Here is a 20,242-nt window from a genome sequence, read left to right as displayed (position 1 = left end):
CATATAGGCCTATAGAGAGAATCAGCAAACTCACACACGCACACCGCCGGTAAAAGCAACCCTCAATCAAATCCACCAGCGTATGTCAGACATAAGAGCAAATCTTACTTCTTTCCTTAAAACATATTAAAAAACCAGGGCCTAACTTGAGGCTTTCCAAAAGTAGGCTATGAGATAATGAATTGACTAGTAAAGTATGAAGGGGACAGCTATGCTATAGTATGAAAATGAAATTGACAATCATTAAAATAGAAACAAATGCATCCATAGCCTATTTATTAGAGACGTGGATTAGAGGGTGAGAGGATTATCAAATACTAAAATAAAAAATAAAGACTTTGTTGACTGATAAAATTAATGATAAGCCCAGCTCGGCACTTTCCTACATTTGACATTTGCAAGAAGCAGGTACTTCTATGCGTTCTCAGGGGCACGCACTCCGTCAACAGCAGACACATGCTCATTGCTCACATGGAGCGAGTAAATGATGGTATGAAATAAACCCAAACTTGTTTCTCACAAGTGTAACAGGTTGTGAATTCAGCAACCAATGTTTCCACTCCGAGAATGAGAATGGTAAATTACTGTAACTAATACATGCATTAACGGAAATGTATGCAACCAAATGACAGGGATTAGCGGTAAATTGGCTGTTTTACAAACGGTAGGCCACCACATTGGCATTCATAATAGTGCATTGCGGGCCGACACTGTATAGCCTAGGCTACTATTCTCCTGCCGATAGGCGGGCGGCAATTTTTGTTGGTCCTGCCTAAGGCGCATTGTCTATTTGACACAACACCAGCGCATTATAAGCCTCAGAGCCAGAACAACCTTGTCGACTGCTGTTGAATAATTAATGAAGTCAGACATATCCAAGCTTTTTTTTAAAGAACGCCGATGTACTTATTTACTAGCAAGATATGAAAATGTGCATTGTATACAATGAGGGAAAAAAGTATTTGATCCCCTGCTGATTTGTACGTTTGCCCACTGACAAAGAAATGATCAGTCTATAATTTTAATGGTAGGTTTATTTGAACAGTGAGAGACAGAATAACAACAAAGAAATTCAGGAAAACGCATGTCAAAAATGTTATAAATTGATTTGTATTTTAATGAGGGAAATAAGTATTTTCTTATCAAAGATTTTATTACCTAAGTGCCGTAGCCTATAGCGCTCTACACCCCTGCACATCTAGCAGATTAGCTGCTGGAGCATCAAAGGAAAGTTGGAAAGAGGAGCTGTAGAACGTTTAATAGACGGATTAAGTTAGCAAAACAATTTCTTATAATCATTAGTAAACACTCCTGTTATTAGGTGAAGTTTATCTACATGAACCTACAATCAATGGAGGCCTATTGAAACGGTTTTGAGGGTCATTTTATTTCATGACTGTCTTCATCCATAACCGTCAGTTACACGGTTATTCAATCACCGTCACAGCCCTAACGGTTCGCCTCTTAAAAGGCACTTAGATTGAATTACTAGCTTAGTTTAGTAGTATTTGCACCTGCTGTTTTCAAGAGGGACTAATCCATAAAAGGAAAAAGAGAAGTTAAACTATATGTCCATAGAGGACATAACTACTGCCTGACTCCATACTAAATAGCTTAATAAGTTCAGACCACGGCAATGATAAAATATACTGGCAGAGGAGAGGATGAGAGAATGTTTGCAATTAAACGGAGGGAAAAACAGAAAGAGGGACAGAGAGAAATAATTAGCCGAAGTTAAAGCTCAGACGTCTGCCGAAGGCATAATTATTAACTCTAATCTGATAGTCAGGGCAAACAAAAAAACAGACAACACACACACACATAGGAAAACACAAGAACTCCCTTGTGAAATGCCTTTTTAAAGCCCACTCAATGAGTCCCATTTATTTTTAGGATAATAGGATAATTATCCTTTTAGGATAATACCAACTGGAGGTAGTAACACGGTATAGTATTCTATATCTATGCAAATTCTGTCTTAAATCACTGCCCTTATATCCTCTTGAAGCTACTAGATTAAATTACCATTACTACGGTGGTATAATAATGCCTTTAGTGCACCAATGTTGTGCTACAGTATGTTTGTGCCTTTGTGAGGATAGACGGATGTAGAAAAGTTGGCTGGCTATAGATTTATCCCCCAGAACATGCATGGTGTGACCTAGAAACAACAAGGCAGTGTGTATCTGTGTGTGGCCGAGTCTGGCGTTATGTCATGTTTCAATTGCAGTCTGGGCGAGTACCTTATATCATAGCTAACCATAAAATACCCTAATTGTTAGGAAAACAAAAATAAATCCATCGCCCCTCTCAATGATGACATATACAGTGCCTTCAGAAAGTATTCACACCCCTGAATTTTTCCACATTTTGTTGTGTTACAGCCTGAATTTAAAATGTATTAAATTGAGATTTGTTTTGTCACTGACATACACACAATACCATATAAATGTCAAAGTGTTGTGTTTTTAGACATTTTTACAAATTAATAAAAAATGAAAAGCTGAGGCAACAAGTATTAAGGCAATAAGTATTTAACCCCTTTGGTATGGCAAGCCGAAATAAGTTCAGGAGTAAAAATGTGCTTAACAAGTCACATAATACAGCGCCTTCGGAAAGTATTCAAACTGCTTGACTTTTTCCACATTTTATTACGTTGCAGCCCTATTCTAAAATTGATTAAATAGTTTTTTCCCCCTCATCAACCTACACACCATACCCCATAATGACAAAGAGAAAAACTGAAATGTCACATTTAACTAAGTATTCAGACCCTTTACTCAGTACTTTGTTGAAGCACCTTTGTCAGGGATTACAGTCTTCTTGGTTATGACGAGTTTCTGGGGAGTTTCTCCTATTCTTCTCAGCAGAGCCTCTCAAGCTCTGTCAGGTTGGATGGGGAGCATCGCTGCACAGCTATTTTCAGATCTCTCCAGATATGTTTGATCGGGTTAAAGTTTGGGCACTGGCTGGGCCACTCAAGGACATTCAGAGACTTGTCCCGAAGCCACTCCTGCGTTGTCTTGGCTGTGTGTTTAGGGTCGTTGTTCTGTTTGAAGGTGAACCTACACCCCAGTCTGAGGTCTTGAGCTCTCTGGAGCAGGCTTTCATCAATGATCTCTCTGTACTTCGCTCTGTTCATCTTTCTCTTGATCCTGACTAGTCTCCCAGTCCCTGCCGCTGAAAAACATCCGCACAGCATGATGCTGCCATCACCATGCTTCACTGTGGGGATGGTGCCATGTTTCCTCTAGACGTGATGCTTGACATTCAGGCCAAAGAGTTCAACCTTTTATCAGACTAGAGAATCTTGTTTCTCATGGTCTGAGAGTCTTTAGGTGCCTTTTGGCAAACTCCCAAGCAGGCTGTCATGTGCTTTTTACTGAGGAGTGGCTTCCCTCTGGCCACTCTACCATAAAGGCCTGATTGGTGGAGAGCTGCAGAGATGGTTGTCCATCTGGAAGGTTCTCCCATCTCCACAGAGGAACTCTGGAGCTCTGTCAGAACCATCGGGTTCTTGGTTACCTCCCTGACTAAGGCACTTAGTGATTAAGGCACTCCCCCGATTGCTCAGTTTTGCAGGGTGGCCAGCTCTAGGAAGAGTCTTGGTGGTTTCAAACTGCTTCCATTTAAGAATGATGGAGGGGACCTAGTAGACCTTCAATGCTGCCAACATAATTTTGGTACCTTTCCCCAGATCTGTGCCTCAACAAAATCCTGTCTCGGAACTCTAAGGACAATTTCTTCGACCTCATGGCTTGGTTTTTGCTCTGACATGCACTGTCAACTGTGGGACCTTATATTGACTGATGTGTGCCTTCCCAAATCATGTCCAATCAATTGAATTTACGACAGGTGGACCACAATCAAGTTGAAAAATACATTTGCAAAGAATAAGGGAATGCCAAAAGTGTGCAAAGCTGTCATCAAGGCAAAGGGTAGCTACTTTGAAGAATCTCAAATATAAAATATATTTTGATTTCTTTAACACTTTTTTTTGGTTACTACATGATTTCATATGTGTTACTTCATAGTTTTTGATGTCTTCACTACTATTCTACAATGTAGAAAATAGTACAAATAAAGAAAAACCCTTGAATGAGTAGGTGGGGGTCATAGAACAAAACGGAGAACACTATTGTGTTCGTGAGAGTAGTTTGTTTGGAGGCCAAACCATTCGGACGCTACAGACGACTTAGTGAGAAGACCAATTTTCGAGATGTCTCATGGTCTGACAAACACCGCTCTAGCATCTTTCACCGCAGATGCGGGAAGTGCGACATAGGCGGATGCGGTGGATTGAGACACATAAAAAAATGGATATCTCTTGCTTACTTCTATGGGGATTTTTGTATTATGCTAATTGGATTTCCGCGGGGGCTCGGACATCGATCTCCAGAAATGAGCTCATTAAGATGAAAAGCAATATCTTTAGGCACTGTACATGGTTCGTATCAGGCAGGTATTTTAGCAATTAGCATCATCACCTGTCTAATACAGCATGGTGGCTACTTGGCTGAAGCATGGTGTTGCTCCTCTGCATTGTTTACCACAAAGGGCTAATCGTTAGCTAGATCACAGACTCTAAATATCATCGTTGCTTGTTTAATGTCCTAAAAAAATATATACTGGCAAGTTTATGCATCCGATTGGCCGACGCGCTACCCGCAGTAATCTTTTATATTGTCATGCCAGACACAGAGATTGTAAAAACGATGCCAATTACGCAAACATTTGAGTTGATAAAGAAATCTAACAGCACTTAAAAGCTGGGATCCTACTCTTTTCAATAATTGTCATCAAAACTGTTGTCTTTTCCCCCGAGATTGAATTTAGGAATGTTGCGCACATTTGTTTCTGCAATCAGCAGTGTGAGGAGTTGAGTGCTCTTTACAGCCGACAGTTGATATTCAGCTGATAAATAAACATCATAGCTCATTAACAGCATTGGGAATTAATCTTTTTTTTTTTTTTTACAATTATATTGGCTACAGAATAGCATTATTACAATATTCATTTTTATTTATTTCTGTATTTAACCAAAAAGCGATTTGTGTAAATACTGTTCATGTCTTGACAAGCAAGCAGCTAATAATGACATCGCTGTGTCTGAGTTGAAAAATGACTGAAAAGGAGGTGGAGGACTTAAATGAGCGTGCCGATGTTCAACTCTGAATTGATGGGCTTCCCGTCTCCGCTGAGACGGTTCTGGCGTATCTAGGACGTAGCCTACTGGCGGGGCTCACTCAAGACGGAAGGCTTTGACATTCTTGACGAATTCTGGTTGATAACAAGTGTGAGGCATCAGACATCAGGAATATTGTGAAGGATTAAATATAAATACTTTTTTTCTGTTTTGGAGTTTGAAAATGTACGGGCCCAAGCGGGCCATTTGAAAGCTTGATTAACTTGCCCGGTGAGCTCGGCAGATGTTTCCGGGCCAGCGGGCAGCCCAAATGTCAAGCTCTGTTATACAACTTATATGACCACTAACTTGCACGTCTCCCCAGAAGTAACTATGGCTATAGTGTAAGTAACTATGGCTATGGCGAACAGGCTATACCTGTCCACCATTTTGTGTCTAGACAGTACTGACCTGAGCCAGGATGGCAGCCTTCTGACCCGCTGTGACCCGGATGGCCTGCTGGGTGACGGTCGCAGGGGACGACACTACGTGACCTGTGGAACTGGCCATGCCCTGCTTCCCCACGCCCTGTGACGCCGGCTGGCCAACTAGAAACGTGCCCTGGAAAAGATCAATCACAAACAGCTTGGGCGCTATGACACCAACAGATAATATCAACAGCAATGGGTTTTACAATACCATCTGAGAGCTTTTGTTAGAGCTTTTCTTGAAGAGTTTAGAAGTATGGAGGGGGATGGTAACATTTATTTGTTGTTTATTAATTGGTTTATTCAACAGTTTGGGAATAAGGTTTGGTGGGATGAATGGGTGGCACAGTGTGGTTGATAAATTTGAACATCCTCTTTGGCACAATTAGTCAGCATTTAGGGAGGCAGATAACAGGGGCGGGTGATTTCTTTAGTTAGGCTGTTTAAGGATGTAGGAGGGGTGTGTGTGTGTGTGTGTGTGTGTGTGTACACAAACATTCGCAAATGTGTGCATGCGCAAGTGTGTGGTTGGTCACATTAAATTTGCCGCTACCGACCAGTGGAGTGGAGGCACCCCGATGGCAAAGGTTAAAGGTTTTCCCAAAGGTTCGACTGACGTGAGAGTGAGAACAGCGAGCGGTGACATGAAATGATCTCTGCCCCAGATTTAGGTTTTCAGGTGGGAGGACGCACATACTTCATTAGAAGTTGTTGGAGACGGCATTGTTCTAGAGTTAAGAGCTGGATCAATGGCTCGATAATGAATGAATCTACTTCAGGGATATAGCTAGCAGCAGGCTCAATCACTACTGAAATACTAAAGATTGGCTTTACTAAAGTAAATTACCCACAGAGAATGTACTTTATAAAGGGAAAAGTCTTCAAATAATCAGTACCGGAATACTGAAGACAGACTTTACAAAAGGAAAATCCCAGCCTTCATGAACACAAAACAGTAAAAATGTATTCTTTAGGAAGAAAAAATCCGCTAGCAAGTAGTCTTTAAAATGAACGAGTGTGATTGATTTGAGAGACTGAAGAGAGTACTTTTATTCTACTCTGAGCATGACATGAGACTCTCCACAAGAAAAAGACATGAAAGGCAGCAGCTTGTTTCACTCAATGATTATTTGAAGAGGATAAAAGGGTGAACAGAGAGAGAGTGAGAAGATGTGCTTGTGTGTGTGTGTGTGTACTTGTGGGGTCTATTTGAGGAGGTGTACACGTATGTGTGTGTACCTGCAGGGTCTGTGAGGGCGAATGTGTGTGTGTGCGCGTGCACGCCTGTACGTGTATGTGTGTGTGCGCCTGTGTGTGTACCTGTGGGGTCTATTTGAGGAGGTGTACACGTATGTGTGTGTACCTGCAGGGTCTGTGAGGGCGAATGTGTGTGTGCGTGCACGCCTGTGCGTGCGTGTGTGTGTGTGTGCGCGCGCGCGCCTGTGTGTGTACCTGTGGGGTCTGTTTGAGGATGTATGATGTGTAGGAGAGGTTAGAGGGCAGGCTGCTGGATGAGGAGGTGGGGGTCTGGGAGCCAGAGCCTGTAGAGGAGCTGCCCTGGGACTGCTGACCTGCACACACATAAACACAGAGAGAGACATGGTTCAGCATAATACAGGGGGTTTTCTCTGGATCAAAAAAGGCCTTAGGTGGTAGGCGCGGACGGCCCGGCTATAGAGAACATTTCCTGTAATTCTACACATTTTGCCATGCAACTGAGAGAAAATTAAGCTAATTCCCTGCAATTCCATGCATTTTGCCATGGCTAATGCTTTATACTGCTAAATTCCTTGTTTTGGTTATTTTCAATTCTCCCTGACTGTCTAGCTTTTATTTAGGTGATTGTTAGTTCTCAAAGATTAATAAAAAATATATAGGTCCATTATCTTTTCAAAATACTTTATATCTGGTTTTAGTCAGTGGTGTAGTGGAGGGTATTTTTCAGCGGGAATTGCGTATACTCACTTCTGAATCCCCACAATGTGTATCAAAGTAGTGTAGTGGAGAAATACGCTGTATCAATTAATAAGGCTGATGGAACAGATCAGAATGTTTAGCTTAAAATGTTGATAAACTATCATCTTTTCACATTTTATGCGCAGCAATGTGCACACAGCGGTAGGCCTACGGGCGAATGCTCCAAAATGCAGTTTGCTCACTGCAAATGAGTGCGGCCTCATGGACGGAGATGGAAATATCCCTTTGAAATTGGTGAGATCTAAAGACGCAACATCATGGGTTGCTAATATGACTAGGATAATGACTTTGGCTGCTAGAAAGTGAAAGACAGTTGAAAGAACGCATTTGAGGAAGTCTTTATAAAATAATTGCCTCCATGTTTCTATGGAGGGATTTTGGCTATAGGCTACTTTGAAGCAAGGTAAGACACACCTCATAATATGAAGTAAAACATCCAGGTTTAAAAAAATGAAGGAACAGGAAAAATATAGCGATGCTAACGATAGGCCTATCCATCTTCAAGTAGATGGAAAGGTGTTCCCAAAAACCTTCTCAATGAAATGTTAACTAGCTACAAAGTAGCCTATGCCTACCTGGCAGAATGATATCATGATTACTTGCATCAATCCAGTGGACATTTGTTTTGCAAACTCATGTGCTACAGAAACGTCGCAACAGTGTTCTGTGCCTGCCCACTTCAAGGATAACTACACTAGATTTTCCCAGACCTCAAAAGTGGTCTCCTGATAAAAAAATGTAATGGAAAAGCAGAAACCTGTGACTTTCTCACTCAGATGACAGCCTAATTTATCTGTTTCAATAGTAGGCCTACTATTAGCCTACTTGCTCAGTACAGCTTGGGTTGACCTGACTGTGAAAGACCAAAATGGGATTCATCATTTTAGGTCACTCAGAGTTTATGTCACTGTTTATCATAGAATTTTTCACACAGGGTGCCATGGATGTCGATTAAGGAAGGCCCCCGCATCTTTCTGATTCAGAGGGGTTGGGTTAAATGTGGAAGACACATTTCAGTTGAATACATTCAGTTGGACAACTGACTAGGTATCCCCCTTTCCCTTTCCTTCGCCGGGGGGGGGGGCAGTTTGAGTATACCCACTTCTCCGACACTACTCCACTGGTTTTAGTCGTTTTAGTTAACACTAAAATCGTATTTCCAGCTCGCCCAAGGATTTCAATGGCAGAAAAATCCCTGATAATACACCCAGAGACTGCTCTCACACAGAGAAACAAACACACACAGAGATAGACATGCTTCAGCATAATACGCCTAGAGCAGGGCTCTCCAACCCTGTTCGTGGAGAGCTACCATCCTGTAGGTTCACTCCAACTGTAATCTAGCACATCTGACTCTAATAATAAGCTGTTTGATAAGCTGAATCAGGTTAGTTACAACTGGGGATGGAGTGAAAACCTATAGGAGGGTAGCTCTCCAGGAACAGGGTTGGAAAACCCTGACCTAGAGACTGTTATCTTATACAGACATAAACACCAAAATAAACCTGTATTCATACACCATGGTGAAAAACACCATGGCATATTCACTATTCAGTGGGGGTTTGTTTATGTGACAGACTGGATTGGATACAAGTATGGGGTCGGAGAGGAAGAAGAAAAAAGGAAATGAAAGGAGAGGAGTTGGCAAGGATAATGAGGTGTGTGTGTGTGTGTGTTACCTGCTGAGTTGGAAGCTCTGAGGATGGCTCCCTGGGGAATGAGCAGCAGCTTGCCCTTCCCTGATGGGTTCTTGCTGTTGGTGGTGAGGTACAGCTTGGTGCCCGGGGGCAGGTTGGCAAGGTTGGCCAGGTTGTTGGCTGGCAGCTGGAGGGTAGCCATCACTGTGGAGAGAGAGAGGGGGGAGAGAGTTTGTCAAGAGTGTTTGTTTGTGTTTACGTGTGTGTGCGTGTGAACGAACAAAAGTGAAGTGACCATCACCTCCGCTCTTTCCTGTTCCCCCTGCAGCCCCTGTTGCCTTAGCAACGACCTGCTGACCCATGATGCTACCAGCCGCTCCGCTGACGATGGCCTTGGCGACGCCCTGGGCAACCACCTGCTTCCCGCCGATCACCTTGGAAACGGAGGGGTTACCCTTGGCGACTAGGATCTGTCCGCTGCTGATGGCCACCTGCTTCACCGCTGCCTGGAGGGCGGAGCCTACAGGGATACCCAGAACCTGGAGAGGGGGAACATTGGAAATGTAGTTTTACAGTTCAAAGCCTTTGCTCTCTTATACCGTGCTTACTGGCTGTGAACCATCTCTGTGTGTGTGCATGTCAAATCAAAACGATGTTTATTGGTCGTGTACACATTTTAGCAGATGTTAAAGCGGGTGCAGAGAAATTATTATGTTATTTGCGCCTAACAAAGCAGTACAATGTCAAACAAGTACATAAACAAAATACAAAAAATGTCTAAATGAATAAATGTCGGAATGAATCCAATTAACAACCCAAATAGCACTGTAAGAGTAATCGAAATGCAATCTATGCGTATCTACACAGGATGAACTTACACTAGAAATACTACGAATGATATGTACAGCAGTAGATATAGAGTGAGCTATTATATTATAAATATGCGGTGAGTATAAACAGTATCATTAAAAGCAATGTACAGTAGTAGCAATATTATAATGAGCTGTGTCGAGAATACAGTATTTAAATATACAGTACAAAACCACATGGCAAAATGGATAGAATTACAGGAAATTAGCTTCCGGACCAGAGTCTGGAATATAAATATATGTATGTAAGTGGTGCGTATAGACAGTATGTGAATAGAAAAGGTGTATAGCAGTAGTTACATAGGATGAGCCATGACTAGAAGTTCAAGTGTGAGTGTGTGTATGTGTCCGTGTATTTCTGTCTGATACCTTGCTGGGTGGAGCCCCTGCCCCGCTGGCCCCTCCTGTCTGTTTCTGTGGCGACATGGAGATCACGTGACCTCCCTTCACTGCGACAAATTGCTGCGTTGCTGCGGCGGCGGACTGCTGGGCTGCCGTTACCGAGGAAACCATCTGCTGCTGATGCTGAGTGGGAACCTCCCCCGGCTCCTGCTTGATAATGACCTGCAGAAGTAGAGAGTGTAGAGAAAGAACATTACCACAAGGACTACCAGTGCTAGAAGCAACAGTTTAAAAAATGATTCACACCCTTTGACTTTTTCCACATTTTGTTGAGTTACAGCCTGAATTTAAAATGGATTCAACTTAGATGTTTGTCACTAGCCTACACACACACACACACACACACACACACACACACACACACACACACACACACACACACACACACACACACACACAATACCCCATAAAGTCAAAGTGGAATTATGGTTTTTACAAATTTTTACAAATTAACCAAAAATGAGAAGCTGAAATGTCTTGAGTCAATAAATATTCATTCCCTTTGTTATGGCAAGCCAAAATAAGTTCAGGAGTAAACATTTGCTAAACAAGTCACATAAGTTGCATGGACTCAATAATGCAATAATGATTTTTGAATGACTACCTCATCTCTGTACCCCACACATACAATTATCTTTAAAGTCCCTCAGTTGAGCAGTGAATGTCAAACACAGATTCAAACCACAAAGACCAGGGAGGTTGTCCAACGCCTCGCAATGGAAGATGGGTAAATATAAAGCAGACATTGTATATCTCTTTGAGCATGGTGAAGTTATTAAATACACTTTGATGGTGTATCAATATACGCAGTCACTACAAAGATACTGGGGTCCTAACTCAGTTGCCGCAGAGGAAGGAAACTGCTCAGGGATTTCACCATGAGGCCAATGGTGACTTTAAGACAGATACAGAGTTTAATGGCTGTGGATGAATCAAAAACTTTGCAGTTACGGTGGCTACTTGAAGAATCTAAAATATAAATGTATTTTGATTTGTTTAACACTTTTTTGGTTACTACATGATTCCATATGTGTTATTTCATAGTTGCGATGTCTTCACTATTATTCTACAATGTAGAAAACAGTAAAAATAAAGAAAAACCCTTGAATGAGTAGGTGTGTCCAAACTTTTGACTGGTACTGTATATGTACTACAACTATTGCAAGACCTGAAAATGGTTGTCTAACAATGATCAAGAACCAATTTGACAGTTTGATGCATTTTTTTTAAGAATAAATGGACAATTGCTGCACAATACAGGTGTGGAAAGCACTTAGAGACTTACCCAGAAAGACTCACAGATGTAATTCTTTTAATATAATACATATTTTTTAACACACTTTGAATTCAGGCTGTAACAGAACAAAATGTGGAATAAGTCAAGAGGTGTTAATACTTTGTCCCCTTCCAAACAGGCTAGAAAAAACACCAAGGCAAAAAAGAGTGAGCACTCACCATTAGTTAGTTAATACAATAAGTCAATATCATTGTTGTGATTAGGCATTGGTTTTAATAACAGCGACTGACAGATCACAAAGGACCCTGCTTTATTTTCAGCCCCCCGCAGAGAGAGAAGGCTTGGTGCTGCCCAGCAGAGAAAGAGACAGTGCTGTGGGTTGAGGTTTGATGCTGAGTATCACAGCAGCACCGCGTTCCTGCCTACAGTACTGTCGGAATTCATCTGCCCTGAAATTGTGTTTCATCTGTGGAGAGTTTGGGGAGTGGGTTGATTTTATTACAGGGGTTTGACACCAACTCTGTGTGTTTTTTGGGGTTTTTACTATCCTTGTGGGGACCAGAAGTCCTCAAAAGGATAGTAAAACAAGGAACATTCCAACCTGTGGGTCCCCACAAGAAAAAAGGCTATTTTAGGCTTAGGAGTTAGGGATACAATTAGGGTTAGGTTTAAGTTAGGTTAAGGGTTACATTTAGGGGTGAGGGAAAATAGGATTTTCAATGGGAATCAATTGTTTGGTCCCCACAAGGAGAGCAAAACAAACGCGTGTGTTTAGATATAGAACCTTGCAGTTATTCCCTCTGCAATGCAATTCCCTTTTAGAATGATGTCCAAGTTAAATGTCTTGCCAAGTGGCTGCCTACAGCTGCTGAAGATAGCACCCTGGCAGAGTGGCACACTATTAATAATACACAGAGCGAAAGAGCGAGAAAGAGAGCGAGAGCGAGAGAGAGTGTTGTTCAAGGGAGGAAGTGTCTACAGAGACAGGAAGTCACTATACCACACAGACTGCTGGGTTGGCTCTGACATAAATCTCCTGGAAGCTCAACACTGTTAGGACTGAAAGAGTTCTATGAAAAGTACTCATGACAGGTTAAGACTTTGGTAATCAAAGTCATTCATGGAAGACGCCTGTGTTTTCAGGGTTTAAACTTGAAAGGGGCAATCTGCAGTTGAAATAACAACAAAGCATATCCCACCACTTGGGTAAAAAGCTAAGGGGTTGGGGCTGAAGAAATGTAACCACTCTCAAATTCATAGACATTACCAAAAGTATGTGGACACCTGCCTGTCGAACATCTCATTCCAAAATCATGGGAATTAATACGGAGTTGGGCTCCCCTTTGCTGCCATAACAGCCTCCACTCTTCTGGGAAGGCTTCCACTAGATGTTGGAACATTGCTGTGGGGACTTGCTTCCATTCAGCCACACGAGTATTAGTGAGGTCGGGCACTGATGTTGGGCGACTAGGCATAGCTTGCAGTCTGCCTTCCAATTCATCCCAAAGGTGTTAGATGGGGTTGAGGTCAGGGCTCTGTGCAGGACAGTCAGGTTTTTCCACACCGATCTCGACAAACATTTCTGTATGGACCTCTTTTTATTTACAGGGGCTTTGTCATGCTGAAACAGGACAGGGCCTTCCCCAAACTGTTGCCACAAAGTTGGAAGCATAGAATCGTTGCATTGGTGTAGCGTTAAGATTTCCCTTCACTGGAACTAAGGGGCCTAGCACGAGCCATGAAAAACAGCCACAAACCATTATTCCTCCTCCACCAAACTTTACAGTTGGCACTATGCATTGGGGCAGGTAGCTTTATCCCACTCCAGCCTACGCTTGGCATTGCGCCTGGTGATCTCAGGCTTGTGTGTGGCTGCTCGGCCATGAAAACCCATTTCATGAAGCTCCCGACAAACAGTTCTTGTGCTGGCGTTGCTTCCAGAGGCAGTTTGGAACTCGGTAGTGTGTTGCAACCGAGGACAGACCATTTTTAAACGCAATGCGCTTCAGCACTTGGCGGTCCCATCCTGTTAGCTTGTGTGGCCTACCACTTCGTGGCTGAGTCATTGTTGCTCCTAGACATTTCCACTTCACAATAACAACACTTACAGTTGACCGGGGCAGCTCTAGCAGTGCAGAAAATTGCCACTTTGAAAGTCATTGAGCACTTCAGTAAGGCCATTCTACTGCCAATGTTTGTCTATAGAGATTGCATGGCGGCGTGCTCGATTCTATACACCTTTCAGCAACAGGTGCGGCTGAAATAGGCAAATCCACTCATTTTAAGGGCTGTCCACATACTTTTGTATATATAAGTGTAGCTATGAATGCAAGGACTGACCATCTATGATATCAAAATTATAGCTTTAACCAGGGCTTGACATTCACTTTTTTTTGCCACTTGTACTTCCGACAGGCATGACAGATTTTTTACTTGTCCAAAAGCTCAAGTCACTAGTCCAAAAATAAAAAAAAAAGGGTCTGTAACACCAATATTAGGAAGGTGTTCCTAATGTTTGGTATACTCAGTGTATATACCCATTAATTCTTGAAGAAAATAACTTTTAAATGCCTTAGTTCAACTGTCATAACCCAAAATATATCTTTATTTTACTCCAATGTTTGTAAACAATGTCAATGTAAACAAATACTGTATAGCCTAAAAACATGGTTAGTAAAAAAAAATTAAAAAATCAGACAGGAACAATATAGATATAATTACACAAAAATCACCATGAAACCATTACCACGATCAGAATTCAATCAGAGAGGCCAACATTGGAATAATATTCAAATGTATTTTTCCTGTACGTAAATAAAAAAGCCTACATGTAAAAGTGTAGGTGATATGCATATTGGCTATAGCCTCATGTCGAAACCGATGCCGACAGCAGGGAGGTGCCAGAAACTTTAATGAGACTTTTAATTAACTAAATGTAGACTAAACGCCAGTCATGACTGACAAACATAATGAGACCATTTAACCATAAACGTATTTGTTTTAAACCTAGCCGTTTTATGTCATTTTATGAAGAATGTTTTACCTTGTTTCAAAGTAGCCTAGCTAAAATACGGCCATAGAAATGTTGAGGGAATTATTTTATAAACACGACGTGTTATGACGTTGAAACCAGCATTTTTCACATTCTATTGGTTTTCAAATCAATGTTATTTTATTGTCCAGCAGCCAAAGGCATAATCCTAGTCATATTAGTAACCCTGCTAGTTGATGATAATCCTAGTCATATTGATAATCCTAGTCATATTAGTAACCCATGTTAGTTGATGATAATCCAAGTCATATTAGTAACCCATGTTAGTTGATGATAATCCTAGTCATATTAGTAACCCTGTTAGTTGATGATAATCCTAGTCATATTAGCAACCCTGCTAGTTGATAATAATCCTAGTCATATTAGTAACCCTGCTAGTTGATGATAATCCTAGTCATATTAGTAACCCTGCCAGTGGATGATAATCCTAGTCATATTAGTAACCCTGTTAGTTGATGATAATCCTAGTCATACTAGTAACCCTGCTAGTTGATGATAATCCTAGTCATATCAGTAACACATGCTAGTTGATAATATTCCTAGTCATATTAGCAACCCTGTTAGTTGATGATAATCCTAGTCATACTAGCAACCATGCTAGGTGATGATAATTCTAATAATATTTGTAACCCATGCTAGTTGATGATAATCCTAGTCATATTAGCAACCCTGCTAGTTGATGATAATCCTAGTCATATTAGTAACCCTGCTAGTTGATGATAATCCTAATAATATTAGTAACCCATGCTAGTTGATGATAATCCTAGTCATATTAGCAACCCTGCTAGTTGATGATAATCCTAGTCATATTAGTAACCCTGCTAGTTGATGATAATTCTAGTCATATTAGTAACCCTGCTAGTTGATGATAATCCTAGTCATATTAGTAACCCATGTTAGTTTATGATAATCCTAGTCATATTAGTAAACCATGTTAGTTGATTATATTCGTAGTCATATTAGTAACCCTGCTAGTTGATGATAATCCTAATAATATTAGTAACCCTGGTAATTGATGATAATCCTAGTCATATTAGTAACCCTGGTAGTTGATGATAATCCTAGTCATATTAGTAACCCATGTTAGTTGATGATAATCTTAGTCATATTAGTAACCCTGTTAGTTGATGATAATCCTAATCATATTAGCAACCCATGCTAGTTGATGATAATCCTAGTCATATTAGTAACCCTGCTAGTTGATGATAATCCTAGTCATATTAGTAACCCTGCTAGTGGATGATAATCCTAGTCATATTAGTAACCCATGTTAGTTGATGATAATCCTAGTCATATTAGCAACCCTGCTAGTTGATGATAATCCTAGTCATATTAGTAACCCTGCTAGTTGATGATAATCCTAGTCATATTAGCAACCCATGTTAGTTGATGTATCTTTCTTTATTTCTGTGACATGAAACCGCTGCAGCATACTCTGCGCTTTGAGAATGGTGTTTTCCGCTAACTGCATTTTGGAACATTTAAGCATATTCTACAGGCATGTGCACATTCTTAAGCTTATAATTGTTGTATGAATTAATATATTTTTTCGCCATAATTACACCAACAATCGCAAATGATGGATGAGCTTGCTTTGTAATGTTTATAATACAATAAATGTATTACTAGTAAGAAGTGGTATATTACTCAATTCAATTTCTTTTTGTGACCCAAGTCTTTTAACCAGTGTATGTTAAAATAAATTATTTACATACAATAGTAAAAAGTAGAGGTCGACCGATTTAGATTTTTCAACGCCGATACCGATTATTGGGGGGCCCCAAAAAAAAGCCGATGCCGATTAATCGGCCAATTTTTTATTCATTTATTTGTAATAATGACAATTACAAAAATACTGACTGAACACTTATTTTAACTTAATATAATACATCAATAAAATCAATTTAGCCTCAAATAAATAATGAAACATGTTCAATTTGGTTTAAATAATGTAAAAACAAAGTGTTGGAGAAGAAAGTAAAAGTGCAATATGTGCCATGTAAGAAAGCTAACGTTTAAATTCCTTGCTCAGAACATGAGAACATATGAAAGCTGGTGGTTCCTTTTAACATGAGTCTTCAATATTCCCAGGTAAGAAGTTTTAGGTTGTAGTTATTATAGGAATTATAGGACTATTTCTCTCTATACGATTTGTATTTCATATACCTTTGACTATAGGCACTTTAGAATTGCCAGTGTAACAGTATAGCTTCCGTCCCGCTCCTCGCTCCTACCTGGGTTCGAACCAGGAACACATCGACAACAGCCACCCTCGAAGCAGCGTTACCCATGCAGAGCAAGGGGAACAACTACTCCAAGTCTCAGAGCGATTGACGTTTGAAACGCTATTAGCGCGCATCCCGCTAACTAGCTAGCCATTCACATCGGTTACACCAGCCTAATCTTGGGAGTTGATAGGCTTGAAGTCGTAAACAGCGCAATGCTTGAAGCATTGCGAAGAGCTGCTGGCAGAACGCACGAAAGTGCTGTTTGAATGAATGCTTACGAGCCTGCTGGTGCCTACCACCGCTCAGTCAGACTGCTCTATCAAATATCAAATCATAGACTTAATTATAATATAATAAACACACAGAAATACAAGCCTTAGGTCATTAATATGGTCGAATCCGGAAACTATCATCTTGAAAACAAAATGTTTATTCTTTCAGTGAAATACGGAAGCGTTCCGTATTTTATCTAAATATTCCTGTTACATTGCACAACCTAAATTAGTTCGCAACGAGTTAGGCGGCCCAAACTGTTGCATATACCCTGACTCTGCGTGCAATGAACGCAAGAGAAGTGACACAATTTCATCTGGTTAATATTGCCTGCTAACCTGGATTTCTTTTAGCTAAATATGCAGGTTGAAAAATATATACTACTGTGTATTGATGTTAAGAAAGGCATTGATGTTTATGGTTAGGTAGTCGTGCAACGATTGTGCTTTTTTCACAAATGCGCTTTTGTTAAATCATCCCCCGTTTGGCGAAGTTGGCTGTCTTCGTTAGGAAGAAATAGTCTTCACACAGTTCGCAACGAGCCAGGCGGCACAAACTGCTGCATATACCCTGACTCTGTTGCAAAAGGTGACACATTTTCCCTAGTTAAAAGAAATTCATGTTAGCAGGCAATATTAACTAAATATGCAGGTTTAAAAATATATACTTGTGTATTGATTTTAAGAAAGACATTGATGTTTATGGTTAGGTACACGTTGGAGCAATGACAGTCCTTTTTTGCAAATGCGCACCGCATCGATTATATGCAACGCAGGTCAGGCTAGATAAACTAGTAATATCATCAACCATGTGTAGTTAACTAGTGATTATGATTGATTGTTTTTTATAAGATAAGTTTAATGCAAGCTAGCAACTTACCTTGGCTTCTTACTGCATTCGTGTAACAGGCAGGCTCCTCGTGGAGTGCAATGTAAAGCAGGTGGTTAGAGCGTTGGACTAGTTAACCGTAAGGTTGCAAGATTGAATCCCCGAGCTGACAAGGTAAAAATCTGTCGTTCTGCCCATGAACAAGGCAGTTAACCCACCGTTCCTAGGCCGTCATTGAAAATAAGAATGTGTTCTTAACTGACTTGCCTAGTTAAATAACGGTGTAAAAAAAATAAAAAATAAATATATATATATATATATATATATATATACACATATACACACACACATTTCTTTTTTTTAATTGGCAAATCGGTGTCCAAAAATACCGATTACCGATTGTTATGAAAACTTGAAATCGGCCCTAATTAATCGTCCATTCCGATTAATCGGTCGACCTCAAGTAAAAAGTAAAACAGATAAACAGTTCTACAACTGAACATCAAGAATCAGTGCCTGCCCTGCCACAAAATGCTGAGTGATACGACTTGTTTATTATTATTAGTTCAGGGTTCTAATGCAAAAAAATATTTGACAAGGAGTACATACTGTTAGTTGATATTCATGAGCACACAAATAAATTAAGGTGTACAATAAATTGTAAAAGTATAAAATCGTGTGTATAAATGGTTTTTGGAGTGTTCCATGCTCAATGAATCACAACGTACCCCAAAATATTTGAGTCATTAGATGAGACAAAAATGTTCTGCTGCCCCTTTAAGGGGCGGGCCATTACCGTGATAAAGGCACTCAGTAGCTGTGTTCGAATACCCATACTAACATACTGTATTCTACATACTTAATGAGTATATACTACATACTATTAGTTCATTTTAGTATACTGGAAATTAACAGTATCCTTCAGTTGAGCGTACTAGCTCTTCACCTGTCTACCGGAAGTTGATGCTGTTGGTATGCAACCTCTTGCTAGCGTAACAAATTACTAGTTAGACATTTTACGACTTTGCGTGTGTTCTTAAATTCAATCTGGAGTGCCAGAGTGCGCTCGTAAATTCAGAGCGTTGTCAGATGGTCCGTTTGTAAATTCAGAGTGTTTAGTTCTCGGAGCGCACACTGGACGCTCGGGCAGAGGAGTAGGGTTGATTTGAGCGTTCTGACCTTACAACGTCAGTCAAGCACCCAAGCTAACGTCGGCTAGCTTGCTAGACACAAATGAGATCACTCTGACCATTTTACTCGCACTAACAGAGATTCTGCACTCTAGTTCACTCAGACGAGAGTGCTCTGAAATCGGAGTAGATAGCCAGAGCGAATTTACGAAAGCACCCATTGATACGCACAATGACTATACCGTTTAGCTAAACTAAGAATGACGGGAATAATCAAGTCAATAAACGCTGGGTCGTTCGTTAGATAGCCTATAGTTAATATACTGGCAAGTTTGATATATAAGTAGGCAACTAACGTTAGGTAGCTAGCTAACATACCGGTACATACTGCTGTAATGCTATGCGGTTTGTAAGGATGGCGTAGCTAAGACATTGTCAGCCAACATAACGTGTAAGGTAACTCATTTGAAAAGTCATTACTTTATTACATTGCTCAACATTTGTCATAATTAGTTAAAGCAATAAATCTGTATCCGCTCTTGTTGTACTTTGGCTGCATATTTTCCGCCATTTTCGTCAAATCTGAAAACGATGTGAAGCCATGGCCATTTCCTTAAGAGCTGCATATGGGCCCTAAAGTACGGAAATAGTGTCCTCTGCGTGTATACTTCATACTTTGGCGAACTTTTGGCATACTAACTATATCCATACTATGACCAATAAGCATACTATATACTCAATTCACGTCACAAATTGCACGGTTAGTATGAGTATTCGAACACAGCTAGTGTAAATCTATGTTTATCTGTGTATAATGTGAAGCACAAATAAGCATCTAATGATGCACTTAGCTGTTTTACGAGTTGTCTGAGGCAGGTGTTAGATTACGTGCGTTTTCAAGTGCAAAGTTAATAACAATGGTTTTGGGAAACAGTTCTGAGATTTAACAATGCTCCTATGAAGGTTCTAACAATGAACTTAGCCATAAGATGCTTT

General features: G+C 40.5%; 1 protein-coding gene across 1 annotated transcript in view; it reads right to left on the bottom strand.

Annotated features, from left to right (window-relative positions):
* yeats2 (YEATS domain containing 2) overlaps positions 1-20,242 on the bottom strand; it is a 64,956-nt gene that overhangs the window by 14,188 nt on the left and 30,526 nt on the right. Inside the window, exons 14-18 of the mRNA XM_014192065.3 lie at positions 10,466-10,660; positions 9,529-9,766; positions 9,270-9,431; positions 7,066-7,184; positions 5,597-5,746 (exon numbers count right to left, since the gene is read on the bottom strand). Of these exons, the coding sequence (XP_014047540.3) occupies positions 5,597-5,746; positions 7,066-7,184; positions 9,270-9,431; positions 9,529-9,766; positions 10,466-10,660 (864 nt within the window). The remainder of the gene's footprint in view (positions 1-5,596; positions 5,747-7,065; positions 7,185-9,269; positions 9,432-9,528; positions 9,767-10,465; positions 10,661-20,242) is intronic.

The sequence above is a fragment of the Salmo salar genome, chromosome 03, assembly GCF_965601325.2.
Source record: "Salmo salar chromosome 03, fSalSal1, whole genome shotgun sequence".
Taxonomy (NCBI): Eukaryota; Metazoa; Chordata; class Actinopteri; order Salmoniformes; family Salmonidae; genus Salmo; species Salmo salar.
This window is presented reverse-complemented; position numbering and strand designations above follow the sequence as displayed.